Below are 18,646 nucleotides of genomic sequence, written 5' to 3'. Positions count from 1 at the left end.
CCCAGGTGGTGAGGGTAGGTAGCAAAACATCTGCCACGCTGATCCTCAACAATGGAGCTCCCCAGGGGTGCGTGCTTAGGCCCCTCCTGTACTCCCTGTTCACCCACGACTGTATGGCCACATGACTCCAACACCATCATTAAGTTTGCAGACGACACAACAGTGTCAACGACGAGACAGCCTAAGCCTAATAGGGAGGAAGTCAGAGACAACATATCCCTCAACGTAACCAAGACTAAGGAGATTATTATGGACTACAGGAAAAGGAGGACCGAGCACGCCCCCATTCTCATCGATGTGGCTGTAGTGGAGCAGGTTGGGAGCTTCAAGTTCCTTGGTGTCCACATCATCAACAAACTAGAATGGTCCAAACACACCAAGACAGTCGTGAAGAGGGCAGAGGCTTCTCAACAGTTTTTACCCCCAAGCCATAAGACTCCTGAACAGGTAATCAAATGGCTATTTGCATTGTGTGCTCCCCCCCAACCCCTCTTTTTACGCTGCTGCTACTCTCTGTTTATCATAAATGCATAGTCACTTTAACTATACATTCATGTACATACTACCTCAATTGGGCCAACCAACCAGTGCTCCCGCACATTGGCTAACTGGGCTATCTGCATTGGGTCCCACCCACCACCCGCCAACCCCTCTTTTACACTACTGCTACTCTCTGTTCATCATATATGCATAGTCACTTTAACCATATCTACATGTACATACTACCTCAATCAGCCTGACTAACCCGTGTCTGTATGTAGCCTCGCTACTTCTATAGCCTCGCTACTGTATATAGCCTGTCTTTTTACTGTTGTTTTATTGTTCACCTAATACCTTTTTTGCACTATTGGTTGGAGCCTGTAAGTAAGCATTTCACTGTAAGGTGTATTCAGAGCAAGTGAAAAATACATTTTGATTGGATTTGATTTGAAATGGTAGAGTCGTCTGATGACAATGGTGGGGAAGAAACGGTGTCGTTGTCACGGAAGAAGTTGACCGAGTTTTGAAATCAGTGGAATGCCCAGTGGAAGCAGAGAGATGATTGCCAAATGCGGAGAGTTCACAAAGAGAACACAGAAAGAAGGCAGTTGTATAAAATACCTGTCTCCAGATTGCGTCTTCAAACTAAGGGAAATCATAGCATCCATGACAGAGGTAGGAGCGTTAATCCATGTTTACAGGTAAGAATCTAGCTACATTTTCAGATATTATACGTTTCTAATTTAGTCAGAAAGTCGTTTTAATTGCAAGTTAAAGCATACTGTTAACTAGCAAGCTAAAGTTAGTTGGCTGGCTCGCTATTCAAGGTTATGGTTCATTGTTTAGCGAACTAGCTAGCTACATGTCTAAACAAAAGACTCCACTATGCAAGTAACCATTTCACTGTACCGTTTACACCTTCTGTATCCTTTGCATGTGACAAATAGATTTTATTTGATATAGTGTGTGTTTACCAGAGACGGTAATGGGATGAACAACATGACCTGCACCAAAGTCAGATTACGATATAGGCCAAGGACAAGATAAAGTTTATTTGTAGTACATATTTTTGCTACTACTTTCACAACTTTTAGTCTTGAAATCTTTGGTTGTTTACTACACTGTGAATCCTTAAAGAGAGGGTGTGAACAAAGCTGAATGAGTGTAGACAAAGAAGAGCTCTCCAGTAGGTGTACCAAAACATTCGAAAGTGGGGTAACAAGTTTAGCAACTTTCAAAGAATAATTACTTTCTCATTGTTCCTCAACTGCAGTGTATGATATACCATTTTCTAGCTCGGAGTCTCTACTTTTATCCAATGTAAAAAACACAATTTCAAATTTTGCTACATAGGCCCGAATCCAGGTAGTGTGTCACAAATGTTACCCGATTCAGGAAACTTGGTGTATGTCACAAGTCACAACTTCACAGGAGAGCCGTTTGAACGTAAAACATGTTTTGGGTCAAAATGCGTTTTTTGGCAGAAATGCCTTCTGGAACATGTGAACTTCCATGTGCCTTAATGAATTACAAACTTGTATGCCATCTGTAAATACAAATACAATTGCTAAATTGCAAGCCTTATTGGTTAAACCACAGAAAAAGTTGCAACCTTCCCACTAGCCATGATTGACTGAGATAATGAGTGGGCTGGACATACCGAGAGAGGAGTTCGAATTGGTCTGCCATATTCAAGGCTTCTGTCTATTTGAGCTCGTCAATCTGTGTTGGTAATCCTGTTGAACACGGCTTTTTTTAGCTGTGTTCGTTAGCTGGCTCGCTCGTTAGCTAACGTTAGGTGACGTGTGATCTTATAAACGTTGTTTACCTAGCTTGGTTCATTGTTTACCTAGCTAGCTATATGTCTTAAGCTAAATTGTACTGTTCGTTAGCTAGCTAACGTTAGCTGGCTGGCTCCCTAGCGGAGGTTATTATTCGTTTCCCAGAGCTGTTTGCTTTTCTAGTTAGAGCCTAATGTTAGGCATTGTTGGAACTTTGTTCATTGTTGTTTAACTAGCTAACGTTAGCTGGCTGGCTTGTTAGCTAACGTTATGTGACGTGTGTACAACACCTGTTGAATATGGCCGGTGTCAGTAAACGTAAAAAAAAGAGTAATGAAATTGTTTCCAGCAGTGCTGGTTAGGCTGTTTTCATGTTATCCAGATGTAAACAAATCATTGGTCAGTGTGTCAAGTGTGCACTCCGAAAGGGAAACAAGATGGGTGGGGCTAAAGCTTAAGAGGGTGTGAACGATGCTGAATGGGTGTAGACAAAGAAGTGCTTTTCACTAGATACCAAAACATTCAAAGGTGATTTTCTCAAAAGTGAGCTTACAAGTTGATCAACTTTCAAAGCATTTCCCATTGTTCCTCAAATGCAGTGTATGATATACAATTTTGTAGCTCTTAGTCTCTACTTTTATCAAACATAAAAAAACACAATTTCACATTATGCTACATAAGACCAAATCCATGTGGTGAGTCACAAATATTAAAGGGGTGAAATTTAGCTTTGTGCATGACCCAACACATTCACAAAGAAATGTGAGTTAAAGATCAGTCATTCTCATTGAAAGCAAGTCTGATAAGAGAGATCCATTCTATGCTTCGTTTTTGTGTATTTTTACTTTCGGTTTTGTACATCAGCTTCAAACAGCTGAAAATATGATATTATTGGCTTTTGAAAATATATTTCACAGCGGTTTAGAGATGGTACAATGATTCTTTACACTATTCATATTAAATTGTGCATATGCAGGTATACCTTGTAAAAGAGGCCTTGGTCTCAAATGTTGTTGAAATAAAGGTACAAAAATAAATAGTAACATTGCTTGTTTGGCAACATAAACTGAAATTAGGCGAACATTTTAGAAATTTAGCAAACAGACAATGGCGGATTGATATCTTCATATTGCGCCTTTAAGTTCAGCAATTACTGTTTATAATTATGATATATTTTCAGTAGATTTGCAGGTAGGGCTGGGAAATATACATAATTAATTAGATTCATTTGAATGTGTTTTAGCACAATGTTCCAAATTCCTGTATCGCAAGAATCAAAGTTTGTATTTTTGGTTGTTTTTATGAGCATTCTGTCTTTTTGGTCTCGTCTCCTTCGCTCCTTCGGTGCTGTCTGGACTGTGCACCTTCCCACACTAACACCAAGCCCCTCCCCCTGCCACTCACAACAACAAATACGAAAGATCTTCCTCTCTGACAGTTTAAACTTCATATTTGCATTTGAGGTTTGGTCCAACAGAATCGGTCATATGGACACAGAAACACTTAAGACATTATTTTACTGTAATAGATGAGAACTAGACCTTTATAACGATACCCTTTTTATGTCTCAACTACCAAAATGTAAAACAAAGCAGATCCTACTATAGAGCCCCAAAGTGGAGGTGTCATAATACCCATAAAACCTAGCGGTCAAACAGGGAAATTGTTCTAATCGTTTTTCTACCATAAATTTTAGAAACACTTCAAATAAGGGCTGTATTTCGTATAGGCTTACCCTGGCGTGAAGTTTTGACAAACATGTAAATCTCTCGTGGTCTAGGTCACTTTTATCAATATACACTACATGACCAACAATATGTGGACACCTGCTCGTCGAGAATTTCATTCCAAAATCATGGGCATTAATATGGAGTTGGCCCCCCTTTGCTGCTATAACAGCTTCCACTCTTCTGGGAAGGCTTTCTACTAAATGTTGAATTATTGCTGGTGTTGGGTGATTAAGCCTGGGGCTCGGCATTTCAATTCATCCCAAAGTTGTTTGATGGGGTTGAGGTCAGGGATCTGTGCAGGCCAGTCAAGTTATTACACAGATCTCGACAAACCATTTCTGCATGGACCTCGCTTTGTGCACGGGGGTATTGTCATGCTGAAACAGGAAAGGGCCTTCCCCAAACTGTTGCCACAAAGTAGGAAGCACAGAATCATCTAGAATGTCATGTATGCTGTAGCGTTAAGACTTCCTTTCACTGGAACTAAGGGGCCAAGCCCGAACCATGAAAAAAAGCCCCAAACCATTATCTATCCTCCACCAAACATTACAGTTGCCACTATGCATTGGTGCAGGTAGCTTTCTCCTGGCATCCGCCAAACCCAGATTCGTCTCTCTGACTACCAGATGGTGAAGCGTGATTCATTTATCAAGACAAAGGGTGGCTCCTTGAAGAATCTCAAATATAAAATAAAACTCTTTGTTGGTTACTACATGATTCCATATGTGTTATTTCATAGTTTTGATGTCTTCACTATTATTCTACAATGTAGAACATTGTAAAAATAAAGAAACTCTGGACTGAGTAGGTGTGTCCAAAATTTTGACTGGTACTGTATGTAAATGTGATATCATTCAATTTACTACAGGTGGACTCCAATCAAGTTGTAGAAACATCTCTAAGGATGATCAATGGAAACAGGATGCACATGAGCTCAATTTCGAGTCTCATAGCAAAGGGTCTGAATCCTTATGAAAATAAGGTATTTCTGTTTTTTTTTATAAATGTGCAAACATTTCTAGAAACCTGTTTACGCTTTGTCATTATGGGGTATTGTGTGTAGATTGCTGAGCATTTTTATTTATTTAACCCATTTTATAATAAGGCTGTAAGGTAACAAAATGTGGAAAAAGTCAAGGGGTCTGAATACTTTCCGAAAGCATTGTATACTGGTATTTGGCTCTATTTACAGATTTGAAAATGCTAATTAACATCATAGTAGACATCATGCAAAACTACAAATCCCTGCAAGCTCCTGCACGTCATCTCTTGCTGACACCTTTGCTAATAAGTATTGTGTCAATTTAAAACTTGCACATGACAGTTCACAGAATTGTCTATTTAAAGAAGTGTAGCCAATGTATTCATTACTACATTTAGGGAACATCAGATAGTTCATCCAGAGATTTTTTGCTTTTGCCTAGATTCTGCAGTCTGGTCCAGATCGTCATGGCATTTGTAGTTATTTATGATAACTACAGTAGAAGCTAATTCATTTGGGGGGAGGGTGGGGGGTAAATATAGGCAAATATATTGATATTTTACCTTGTCCTAGAGAGATTTACACAGTTATCAAAATGTCACGCCGGGGTAAGTCTACACGAAACACAGCCCTTATTTTAAATGTTTCTAAAATCCCTTATGGGAAAAATGAATGGTGGAAAAACGATTAGAACCATTTCCCTGTTTGACCGCTAGGTTTTATGGGTATTATGACTCATACTGTGGTACACCATAACGAGAGTATCAATGAACATGATTGTGGAAAATGTATAATCACTGCTAGTAGCATTTTAGCCACAGACTGTCATGTGCTAGCTGTTTAGTCTGTGTTTTATGAATGCGCAATAGCATTTAAAGATGTATTTATATCAGGAATTGTAAACTTGTTCTCATTCTGAAAAATAAGCATCATAACCAGGTAGGCAACTTATCTTAACAAATATCTTAACAAAGTGAACGCTATGTTAAACAGTTGGAGAGGACAGGAGGGTGTATTCATAACAGTTCAACTGTTATACCTTGTTAGCAAGCAAATAGATACAAGTTGACGTTAAATATAAAGATTAGCTGGCTACTCACTAGCACGTGGGCTTGTACTTGAGAGATTGTTTATGGTATCTGTGTTCATTTTCTATAATGCCTGTTACAAGAAGTGCATTGTGCATGGTTCTGGTTAGATTTGTAACAGAAATGGCATAGACAGACTTGAAAGTTAGATCAGTGATTATTGCAAAAAAGCAGGTTAAACTATTTTGATAAAATAACTAAATTATCAGTGGGTCTTATTGTTGTGGAAAGGATATATTTAGCCTAGGTATAATTTGACATGCAGTGTACTGACCTGTAATGTTTTGCATCAAAGCTTATTTAGAGAAAATGTTACATTGTTTCAAATTCATATTGTGAATCGCCCATAAATTTGACCAAATTGTGAAATGATTTTTAGGCGACATCGCCCAGCCCTATTTGTAGTAATCAGATACTCTAGGTTAGGTAACCCAGAATATGACACCATTTTTATTTTGTACCTTGTGTCCTTTCTCATGGGCTTTCTGTATAAGATTGTTGACGTCATCTGCATATGCTGTAGCGGGGTCTGGATGGTCTTGTCTATAGTTGCCTCTGTAGAGGTCAGGGCTCAGAGCCTAGGGGAATGGGGGAAAAGAACACAGTTGGAACATATTTTATAAAAGCACAGCATGTGAAAAACCAACTGAGCAATCAGTCTAAAGAGCAATGAATTTACGGATGCTTGGATCTAGCATACAGCAGCATAGTGTACATCATCAAACACTATGAGAATTTTGAGGTAGGCTCAGGAGTGAGAGTAGATTTAATTTCTTCCCGGTACTGGAACTCCTACAGTTGAATACATTTAAACTCAGTTTTTCACAATTCCTGACATTTAATCGCAGTAAAAATTCCCTGTTGGCAGTTAGGATCACCAATCTATTTTAAGAATGTGAAATGTCAGAATAATTAGAGATAATTATTTATTTCATTCATCACATTCCCAGTGGGTCAGAAGGTTACTTACACTCAATCAGTATTTGGTAGCATTGCCTTTAAATTGTTTAACTTGGGTCAAATGTTTCGGGAAGCCTTCCACAAGCTTCCCACAATAAGTTGGGTGAATGTTGGCCCATTCCTCCTGACAGAGCTGGTGTAACTGAGTCAGGTTTCTTGGCCTCCTTGCTCGCAAACGCTTTTTCAGTTCTGCCCACAAATGTTCTATAGGATTGAGGTCAGGGCTTTGTGATGGTCACTCCAATACCTTGACTTGGTTGTCCTTAAGCCATTTTGCCACAACTTTGGAAGTGTGCTTAGGGTCATTGTCCATTTGGAAGACCCATTTGTGACCAAGCTTTAACTTTCTGACTGATGTCTTGAGATGTTGCTGCAATATATCCACATAATTTTCCTGCGTCATGATGCCATCTATTTTGTGAAGTGCACCAGTCCCTCCTGCAGCAAAGCACCCCCACAACATAATGCTGCCACCCCCGTGCTTCACGGTTGGGATGGTGTTCTTCAGCTTGCAAGCGTTCCCCTTTTTCCTCCGAACATAACGATGGTCATAACGATGGTCATCTCCGGCGCGGCCCACGCTTGGATTGCGTCCTACCTGACAGGTCGCTCCTACCAGGTGGCGTGGCGAGAATCTGTCTCCTCACCACGCGCTCTCACCACTGGTGTCCCCCAGGGCTCTGTTCTAGGCCCTCTCCTATTCTCGCTATACACCAAGTCACTTGGCTCTGTCATAACCTCACATGGTCTCTCCTATCATTGCTATGCAGACGACACACAATTAATCTTCTCCTTTCCCCCTTCTGATGACCAGGTGGCGAATCGCATCTCTGCATGTTTGGCAGACATATCAGTGTGGATGACGGATCACCACCTCAAGCTGAACCTTGGCAAGACGGAGCTGCTCTTCCTCCCGGGGAAGGACTGCCTGTTCCATGATCTCGCCATCACGGTTGACAACTCCATTGTGTCCTCCTCCCAGAGCGCTAAGAACCTTGGCGTGATCCTGGACAACACCCTGTCGTTCTCAACTAACATCAAGGCGGTGGCCCGTTCCTGTAGGTTCATGCTCTACAACATCCGCAGAGTACGACCCTGCCTCACACAGGAAGCGGCACAGGTCCTAATCCAGGCACTTGTCATCTCCCGTCTGGATTACTGCACCTCGCTGTTGGCTGGGCTCCCTGCCTGTGCCATTAAACCCCTACAACTCATCCAGAACGCCGCAGCCCGTCTGGTGTTCAACCTTCCCAAGTTCTCTCACGTCACCCCGCTCCTCCGCTCTCTCCACTGGCTTCCAGTTGAAGCTCGCATCTGCTACAAGACCATGGTGCTTGCCTACGGAGCTGTGAGGGGAACGGCACCTCAGTACCTCCAGGCTCTGATCAGGCCCTACACCCAAACAAGGGCACTGCGTTCATCCACCTCTGGCCTGCTCGCCTCCCTACCACTGAGGAAGTACAGTTCCCGCTCAGCCCAGTCAAAACTGTTCGCTGCTTTGGCCCCCCAATGGTGGAACAAACTCCCTCACGACGCCAGGACAGCGGAGTCAATCACCACCTTCCGGAGACACCTGAAACCCCACCTCTTTAAGGAATACCTAAGGATAGGATAAAGTAATCCTTCTCACCCCCCTTAAAAGATTTAGATGCACTATTGTAAAGTGGCTGTTCCACTGGATGTCATAAGGTGAATGCACCAGTTTGTAAGTCGCTCTGGATAAGAGCGTCTGCTAAATGACTTAAATGTAAATGTAATGTAAATGTCATTATAGCCATTGTGTTTCATCAGACCAGAGGACATTTCTCCAAAAAGTAGGATCTTCGTCCCCATGTGCAGTTGCAAACCGTAGTCTGGCTTTCTTTTTTCTGGTGGTTTTGGAGCAGTGGCTTCTTCCTTGCTGAGCGGCCTTTCAGGTTATGTCGATATAGGACTTGTTTTACTGTAGAAATAGATACGTTTCTACCGGTTTCCTTTTCCAGCAAGGTCCTTTGCTGTTGTTCTTGGATTGATTTGCACTTTTCGCACCAAAGTATGTTCATTTCTAGGAGACAGAACGCATCTCCTTCCTGAGCGGTATGATGACTGCGTGGTCCCATGGTGTTTACTTGCATACTTTTGTTTGTACAGATGAACATGGTACCTTCAGGCGTTTGGAAATTGCTCCCAAGGATGAACCAAACTTGTGGAGGTATACACATTTTTTTCTGAGGTCTTATTTTAGATTTTCCCATGATGTCAAGCAAAGAGGCACTGAGTCTGAAGGTAGGTCTTGAAATACATCCACAGGTACACCTCCAACGGCAGCGTAGCCTAGTGGTTAGAGCGTTGGACTAGTAACCGGAAGGTTGCGAGTTCATACCCCCGAGCTGACAAGGTACAAATCTGTCGTTCTGCCCCCTGTTCTGCCCCTGAACAGGCAGTTAACCCACTGTTCCCAGGCTGTCACAACATAAGAATATGTTCTTAACTGACTTGCCTGGTTAAATAAAGGTAAAATTATTATTATTATTTTTTTAAATAGCCTATCAGAAGCTTCTAAAGCCATGACATTCTTTTCTGGAATTTTCCAAGCTGTTTAAAGACACAGTCAACTTAGTGTATGTAAACTTCTGACACACTGGAATTGTGATACAGTGAATTATAAGTGAAATAATCTGTCTGTAAACAATTGTTGGAAAAATGACTTGTGTCATGCACAAACTAAATGTCCTAGCCGACTTGCCAAAACTATAGTTTGTTAAAATTAACAAGAAATGTGTGGAGTGGTTGAAAAACAAGTGTTTGTAACCTAAGTGTACGTAAACTTCCGAACTGTATGTGTGCGTGTACAGATTTTTTTTTTAAAGACATGGTCCTTCGGTAGCTCAGTTGGTAGAGCATGGCGCTTGTAACGCCAGGGTAGTGGGTTCAATTCCCGGGACCACCCATACGTAGAATGTATGCACACATGACTGTAAGTCGCTTTGGATAAAAGCGTCCGCTAAATGGCATATATATATATATATATATATATATATAATATATATATATTTAACTGTAAAAATGTATAACTTTTAATGTGACATGAACACAACCAGGCATGATGTTTTCATCTGATTGTCAAATAAATCACTTAAAAAAGTAAGCTACCTGCGAACATTCACCACTCTAAAATAAGTCCACTATCTAAAACAGTTCACTGTGCACCTGCCATTTGCTGAATGGAAAGAGACATCTATTAAAACACCAAAAAGTGAAATGACATTTGGCGATTTCCATTAGGCACACTTGTAGCCTGAATTGATTGATGCGTCCACTGCTGTCTATGTGCGTCTCGGTTCCGGCCAGTCCTCTCTGTCTCGGCAAAATTGGATTGTTCACGTTGAACCACACTTCATTTTGGAGCGTATACTACCCATTTTCAAGTACATTCTAAAAATGTTCATGTGACTGATAGGTGGTAATGATAAATGATGGTGTAATAGCCTACAGATTTCTTGCTATCTTTGTTTCAATTCTTGTGATATGCTCATGTTTTACCGGTGTGCTGTACACCCACTACTTATTTTGCCGGTAAACCCGTACCGGACCGGCTTACTTTCACTCCTGGGTAGGCTATTCAAACATTAGCATGGTTCCAGATCTGTTTGTGCTATGATGTCAACTCCTGACAAATGAGTGACAAGGAGTGAGACGTGATGGCTCAAAAAGAACTGAGACCAGGCATGTTACTGTTAAACAAGCACGCTACAAATTTGTGTTGGTAAGTAATTACATTAGTACAAACTTGAGATACAGTATGTACATATTCTATCTTGCGGTTGAAAATAAGTGATGCTAGATTTTCCGGTTCTCAGTTTAGCGAGACAATTTCTCATATCAACCCACATTCATAATCCATATAAGGTGGTGAGACAGGCTGACGTAGTTCACATAGCATGTAACATTATAGTAGGATATCCTACAACCAGCCACATCAGACTTCATCTATAATATCAAGGTGACTGATCTTAGGAATATACTCTGCCACTTTATCGCTGCATCAAAGAGAAACAGCGCCTTAAAACAGTATGTATCTTATCAGAATAAGAACAGGAACATGACCTGTGGGATTGCTTCCTACTTTACTGTGCCTGTTTCACACACTACCCTGTCAAATCCAATGGAGCATGTTGAGTCATGATGTTTTCATTCTGCGGTGGCAGACGGACCGGGATACTTACCACGTGAACAGATTTGCTCTGCTCTGCATTGGCCAGCTGGTGAAATTTATAAGGGCTGATGTTAATGAGCGATGACACGTGGCCGTGATAGGCACTGCAAATAGAACATGGAAACACTGATGGAAACACTGATGGTGAAACACTGATGGTGACAGATGAAATACCAGATTCTCAATAAAATCTAGAGTAAATTCAGTTAATGACATGTTATAAGTGAACATTGATCATAGAACTCTCTAACACATATGCACATTTCGGGCACAAAAAAAAATCACATTAAGCAGAATAATTAACATTTGGACCAGATGGCATATTATCTAAGACGAGTCTGGGTTAGTTAGTGTTTTTACTGCTCTAGAGAGAACAATTTACAAATAATTTGCAACTGTGCAAAGTATGCAGATATTATTATTGGAGAGAGACAACGTTTTAAACTCTGTATTTACACTTCTTCTTTACATTAAGATCAGATCCTGGTTTTAATTTTACCTTCTGTTCTTTTATGTTTTATTCTCCCTATAACATAACAGGTGCAAACTTTTCACTTGTTGCAAACACAAATGCCTACACCCACAGTGTTGACTTACTTGTCCAACGTTATGACGTCTTTGTGGCCTGTGTACTCCCAGGCCAGTCTGAGTGCCAGGTCGTTGGCTTCAGAGCTGAAGTTCAAAGGGTAAAGTTCACTTCAGTTACACAGTCACCACAGAATACACAGACTTGGCCCTGGATATCACAGTTAAGAGTTTAAGAGTAACAAGAGTTTATATTTAACAGCCCTGCATAAAGGGATAGAATGGCCATCTATTGTTGCAAAATATTGGATAACCATACCATCTTCGCATTACAGGGATTTTTCTGCCATTGCAATATTTGGGCGGGCCACCTAAGCATTTTTTACAAACAAAGTTTTTTTTAAATATGATTTTTTTATACATTTTTGGGATGGAAATGCGCTTTCAGTGTAAGCTTAAACTAAAACTAGATATAAAGTATGTAGAAAATATAATAGACCTATATATGTTTTATAATATCATCTTTGAGAACTAACAATCACCAAAATAAAAGCTAGAATTCAAAATTCCCAAAACAATGAATTTAGCAGTTTTGATTTCGTTATTATGCTTGAGCATAAGAACACAGCATTATCCATGGCAAAATGCATAGAATTGCAAGAAATGTGCTTTAAAATTGCAACATGGGTGGTGGATAAGAGTCTTGGGCCAGTAATGGAAAGGTTGCTGGTTTGAATCACTGAGCCCACTCTGTGAAAAAATGGTCTGTGCCCTCAAGCAAGGCACTAATTGCTCCTGTAAATTGCTCTGGATAAGAGTGTCTGCTAAATGACCAAATGTTTTTTTTTTACATTTTCTCTCAGCTCCAGTGCCAGAACTCCATATGTCAAATCTCATGAAATTTGCTTTATAATAGAAAAATTATCTCAGCTACATATATAAATTGTAGAATTGCAGGAAATTGGCTTAAAGGTCCAATGAAGCAGTTTTATAAATCGTAATATCAAACTTTTATCTCAATATCAAAAAAATATGCCTGTTTTCAATAAAAATGTCCAAAAACAGCTTCTTAGCAAAGAGCAATTTCTCAAGCAAGAATTTAGCTGGGAGTGGTCTGTGTGGGGAGGGGAAAACTGAAAACGAGCTGATCTTGGCTGAGAGATTTGGAACACTCTTTCTTATTGGATTTTTAACTAATTTACCAACTGGTGATGTCACCAGGCAGGCCAAAACTCCATCCCACCAAAACAGGCTGAAATTTCAGGCAGTCTATTCAAACAGCTCTTACACTAAAAGGGTATTATCATAATTTTCTAAATTTCACAGTATTATTCCAACCTCATAGTATGGCAAATTACTGTACATAAAACACAGGAAAATCAAATGGGACATTAAAACATAACAGCTTTAGATGCATATAAACAATATAGATGTAATATAAATCCTAGTTTATGTTTAAATTGTGGTTTTGTTACAACAAATGACAGATAGAAACATTGTATCATTAGAGCAAAAGCTTTTTTGTACAGCTGGGTACTATTAACACTCACATGCATAGTGGTCTTCTGAACATGTTGCTGGGTTTAACATAATATTTATACACAAATAGCAGCCTTGTCCAACACAATGTCTAATCTTAAAAACTACTTACAAAATATGCTGTCTGTAATTGATATCACTACTGTATGTAGCAATTACATGTGGATATGAGGTAGCAGAGTTCTGGCACTGGTTCTCCATCTAGTACTTCTTGAGATGAATAGGGCCAATTTATACACTTTCAACTATTTTTGCCAAGTCAAAGCCAGTTTGTGAAAGTTTAGCAAGCAAAAAATAAAAAAATAAAAAAAATCACTAGGGATATGTGCTTAGATTCATTCAATCAATAAAGCAATATTTACTGTGTCGAAGTAAAAGAAACTCAACTGGATACCAATGATTCATTCATGTGCTAGTCAAAACTGGAGAAACTGACATTTCCGACTTGCTAACTGGTTGAACATTGTATAACTACAAACAGTTAGCAAACCAGAGTATGTATGAGTTTCCTAGTTCAGACTAGCACATGAACGCGGCATTATTCAAACATGGTTTTGCCTTGGAGCAAAAAGAGTGTTGTTTAAACTAAAATCAGAAAACATCAAAGTATCAGTTTCAAAGTTTTGATTGCATTAAGGGTATTTTTTTATCTTTTACTCTGTACTTTGTTATGAATACAGGTCAAAGGTCTTATTTTTGCAGAATAACAGGTTGTCCCTACCAGTCACGTGTAAGGACGCGGTGTCTAGACCAGTTCTGAGAGGTGTCCTAAAAATTGCACGTGTGTGCATTCCAAAGCCCATAGCTGGAACTTGACACTGTTCCAGACCAGATCTGCACTGGTTGGCTTCTCTATCCTTTTCCGTCTCTCTGTGATGTTCAGTCCTGCTGAACTCTGTCTTTCAGTCTGTCTGTATGTCTGTCTCTATCTGCCTGTTTACACACACATGTTACTGTAACTTTTTGTAATGGAGAAGCCATATTTCAAAATGCCAGTGAGTGTTTGCAAATTCTACCATCTTTGGCTCAGTGCTTATCTGTTATTGAGCTGAGCTCTTGATGCAAAAAATGGTAATTGTTCACAAGAAGTAGATACAATGTTTGTGTTCACAAACCACCCTCATACTATCATTTTGACCCCAGAGGCATTTTGATATCATGGCTGAATAGTGGTTTATTAAATTGTTCAAATGTTTCATGACTTTGTCAATCAACTTGTTCTTCATTAATCGTTTAGTGTTTCTGTACCAATCTTTGTATTTAATGTAACTAGACAAGTCAGTTAAGAACAAATACTTATTTACAATGACGGTCTACCCCAGCCGGGACGACGCTGGGCCAATTCTGCGCTACCCTATGGGACTCCCAATCACAGCTGATTGTTATATAGCCTGGAATTGAACCAGGGTCTGTAGTGACACCTCTTGCACTGAGATGCAGTGCCTTGAACCACTGTTCCACTCAGGAGCACAATATGGAATTTTTTTAAAGTCCACCTAATTCCGTTTTAGTAATTCGATAGATAGGACCATTATTTGAATATAGGTTTCTCTGGAGATAATAATACGTTATCCATACCACCAGAGGGTGGAGGGGGATCTGTATCAGTGATTTTGACCAGATAGAAAGATCACCTGCAGAGATATACAGTGCCTTCAGAAAGTATTCAGATACCTTGAACTATTCCACATTTTGTTGTATTACAGCTTGAATTTCAAATGTATTAAATATATTTCCTTTCCCTAACCCATCTTCAGACAATACCACATAATGACAAAGTGAAAACATGTTTTTAGAAATGGTTGCCATTATTATTTTCAAAATTCTTCAAGCTCTGTCAAATTGGTTGTTAATCATTTAAGATTTAAGTAAAACCTGTAGCTCGGCCACTCCGGAACATTCACTGTCATCTTGGTAAGCAACTCCAGTGTAGATTTGGATTTGTGTTTTGGTCATTGTCCTGCTGAAAGGTGAATTCATCTCCCAGTGACTGGTGTAAAGCAGACTGAACCAGGTTTTCCTCTAGGATTTTGCCTGTGCTTAGCTCCATTCCTTTTCTTTTTAATCCTAACCCCCCCCCCCCAAACCTTAACAAGCATAGCCATAACATGATGCAGCAAACACTATGCTTGAAAATATGAAGAGTAGTACTCAGTGATGTGTTGTGTTGGATTTGCTCTGAACATAACACTTTGTATTCACAAAATAAAGTTAATTTCTTTGCCACATTTTTTGCTGTTTTACTTTAGTGACTTATTACAAGCAGGAGGCTTCTTTGCGAGGCATTGGAAAATCTCTCTGGTCTTTGTGGTTTAATCTGTGTTTGAAATTAATTGCTCGACTGAGGGACCATACAGATAATTGTATGTGTGGGGTACCCTGTTAAACAATAGTATTGCACACAGAGTGAGTTCATGCAACTTATTAAGCAAATGTTAAGCTAATGTTTACCCCTGAACTTATTTAGGCTTGCCATAATGAAGGGCTTAAATACCTATTGACTTTTCATTTTTAATTAATTTGGAAAAACATAGCTTCACTTTGACAATATGGGGTATTGTGTGTGACAAAAAAATGGAATTTAATCTATTTTAAATTCAGGCTGTAACACAACAATTGGAAAAGGGCAACGGTTGTTAATAGTCTTTTTATAATGTTATTTAACTAGGTAAGTCAGTTAAGAACAAATTCTTATTTACAATGACTGCCAACACCGGCCCAATTGTGTGCCACCCTATGGGACTCTCAATCACGGCCGGTTGTGATACAGCCTGGATTCAATCCAGGGTGTCTGTAGTGACACCTCAAGCACTAAGATGCAGTGCCTTAGACCGCTGCGCCACTCGAGAGCACTTTCTGAAGGCACTGTTTAAAAACATTGACTGAAATGACCATGTACATACCCTGAGTTGACAAAGTAGCAAACAGAGAGCTTTTCAGGTAGAGTAGCCTGCAGCCTCTGGGCGTACTGGACAAGGTTATCATGCAGGAAGCGTGAGTTAGTATTCAGTAGTTCCATCTGTTCAGCCCCAGCCTTCACCACCATTGGGTGACTGTGACCCACTGGGGAGTCAAGCACACAACCATAGAATTGGTCTTCAAGTTAATGGCAATCATATAATTGAAATCGCTCAATTTATTTTGTATCATTCTGCTGGGCTGCAGAAGTGTTGGCTTCCTGATATTAGGTAGTGATGAGGGAAAGAGGTAATACTTTACAAAATGTAATTGTGTTGCTCTTGCATGGAAATACAGTACCAGTCAAAAGTTTGGACATACCTACGAAATCAAGGGCTTTTCTTTATTTGTACTATTTTCTACATTGTAGAATAGTAGTGAAGACATCAAAACTATTAAATAACACATATAGTATAATGTAGTAAACAACAAAGTATTAAAGAAATCAAAATATATTTTATAATTGAGATTCTTCAAAGTAGCCACCCTTTGCCTTGATGACAGCTTTCCACACTTGGCATTCTCTCAACCAGCTTCATGAGGTAGTCACCTGGAAGGCATTTCAATTAACAGGTGTGCCTTATTAAAAGTGAATTTGTGGAATGTCTTTCCTTAATGCGTTTGAGCCAATCAGTTGTGTTGTGACAAGGTAGGGTTGGTATATAGAAGATAGCCCTATTTGGTAAAAGAACAAGTCCATATTATAGCACTTGATGGTTTTTGCAACTGCACTTAAAGAAACTTTCATAGTTCTTGACATTTTCATTTTCGTATTGACTGAACCATGTCTTCAAGTAATTATGGACTGTCGTTTCTCTTTGCTTATTTGAACTGTTCTACCTATTTTGATTTCTTTGACACTTTTTTTGGTTACTATATGATTCCATATGTGTTATTTAATAGTTTTGATGTCTTCACTATTATTCTACAATGTAGAAAATAGTAAAAATAAAGACAAATCCTGGAATGAGTAGGTGTGTCCAAACTTTTGACTGGTACTGTACATGAATTTCTATTGGGTTTAGTCAGTCAAAAGCTAGCAAACTTAGTATGCAATACATCTGTCAGTTTCTCCATCAGATCCTGTGACCATATCATGTTCTACACTAAAATCACTGCAGTGAGTGTGTGATGTCACTGTCTATGTAAGTGAATAATGTGTTTGTGCCTGCGCTCACCGTGTGCAACGTTGTTGATGCAGTCCAAGTATCGCACACCATTCTCGTCATACATGTACTGGCCTTTGGCCCGCACAATCTTGATGGGATCATGGCTGAAGAACACCTTACATGATGGACTGAAAGAGAACGGAGTCTTAATACATTGATACTGTAGCAATTGGTGGTCATGGTGGTCATCCTGGTTCTTGGTTGCAGGGTGCACTGTGCAATGTGCACTCACTACCTCCTGTGCCATAAAGGGCAAGGCATCTAGGCATAACTAGAAATAAGTGTACTTACATATAGGAGGCAAAGATACTAAAATTGACTTGTTGTCTTAAACAAAAATAACCTTCTTTATTCGAAATGCCATTCAGTAAAATGAATAAGGTTGGTCTCAAAAGTAATGCATAGCCAACCACTATCCTTAGGCTTCCCTGTCAGCTTATATAATAAAAGAGCATCATTATTGTTGCTAATAGCACACATAAAGTCACGATAACCTATACCTTTTACGCAAAATATAATTGTTGTGTTGAAAAGAAGGAAACTTTAAAAAGTATCCTATATCAGTTAGACCACGTTCTTTCACTTCTGATGACACGTATCTCAAGTTATTGTGTGGCATGTAAACGTTAACTCTCGAATTGAGAAAGGACTCACGTTCTCTGTCAGGCATTGCTTATAGCATACACATTCGATAAAAATTACATGCATTTCTTTTGGCATTATTTCAATGTTCCCGAAATAGAAAGTCCCTGTGATATAGCTGTATTGTAATTACATTTAAAATACTTGCTTATAGTCTCAGCAACCAGTGCAGAATTTGGAAGACATTTGACTATTAAACACAGTAGCATAAAAAAAACGATGTCTTACCCAATGTGCTTTTTCCGAAGATCGATGGTCTTCTCCTTAGGAAACATTTCTGCTGACATCCTGGCGTTCTTTCATTCAGAGAAAATGATCAGTTGTCCCTCATTTATCTCCGTTTTGTCAGTCCAGAAATTGCGTTGCAACGGACCCACGCAGGCACACGCACGCACACGGATTTGCAGCACAATACTGCCCTCTAGACACATTTTCATTTCTGCTGTGAAAACAGCAACGCAAGGACACTGACCGCAAGTCACAGCTGGTGACGCATGATTAGCCTATAACTCATGATAAAGTACTGAATTACTACACGAAACCTATTCGTGCAGTAGTGAATATGAATAGACATGTAGGGATTGTGTAGTGAATGTG

General features: G+C 39.6%; 1 protein-coding gene across 1 annotated transcript in view; it reads right to left on the bottom strand.

Annotated features, from left to right (window-relative positions):
• Nucleotides 1–18,446, bottom strand: part of etnppl (ethanolamine-phosphate phospho-lyase) — a 37,214-nt gene extending 18,768 nt beyond the window's left edge. The window contains exons 1-6 of the mRNA XM_035752864.2: nt 18,278–18,446; nt 17,417–17,535; nt 16,184–16,343; nt 11,814–11,888; nt 11,227–11,320; nt 6,523–6,639 (exon numbers count right to left, since the gene is read on the bottom strand). Coding sequence (XP_035608757.1) covers nt 6,523–6,639; nt 11,227–11,320; nt 11,814–11,888; nt 16,184–16,343; nt 17,417–17,535; nt 18,278–18,336 — 624 coding nt within the window. The 5' untranslated portion in view covers nt 18,337–18,446. The remainder of the gene's footprint in view (nt 1–6,522; nt 6,640–11,226; nt 11,321–11,813; nt 11,889–16,183; nt 16,344–17,416; nt 17,536–18,277) is intronic.
• Between the last annotated feature and the right edge of the window lie 200 nt (nt 18,447–18,646).

Source organism: Oncorhynchus keta, chromosome 35 (genome assembly GCF_023373465.1).
Source record: "Oncorhynchus keta strain PuntledgeMale-10-30-2019 chromosome 35, Oket_V2, whole genome shotgun sequence".
Classification (NCBI taxonomy): Eukaryota; Metazoa; Chordata; class Actinopteri; order Salmoniformes; family Salmonidae; genus Oncorhynchus; species Oncorhynchus keta.
Note: the sequence above shows the minus strand (reverse complement) of the source record. Positions and strands in the feature narration are given on the sequence as shown.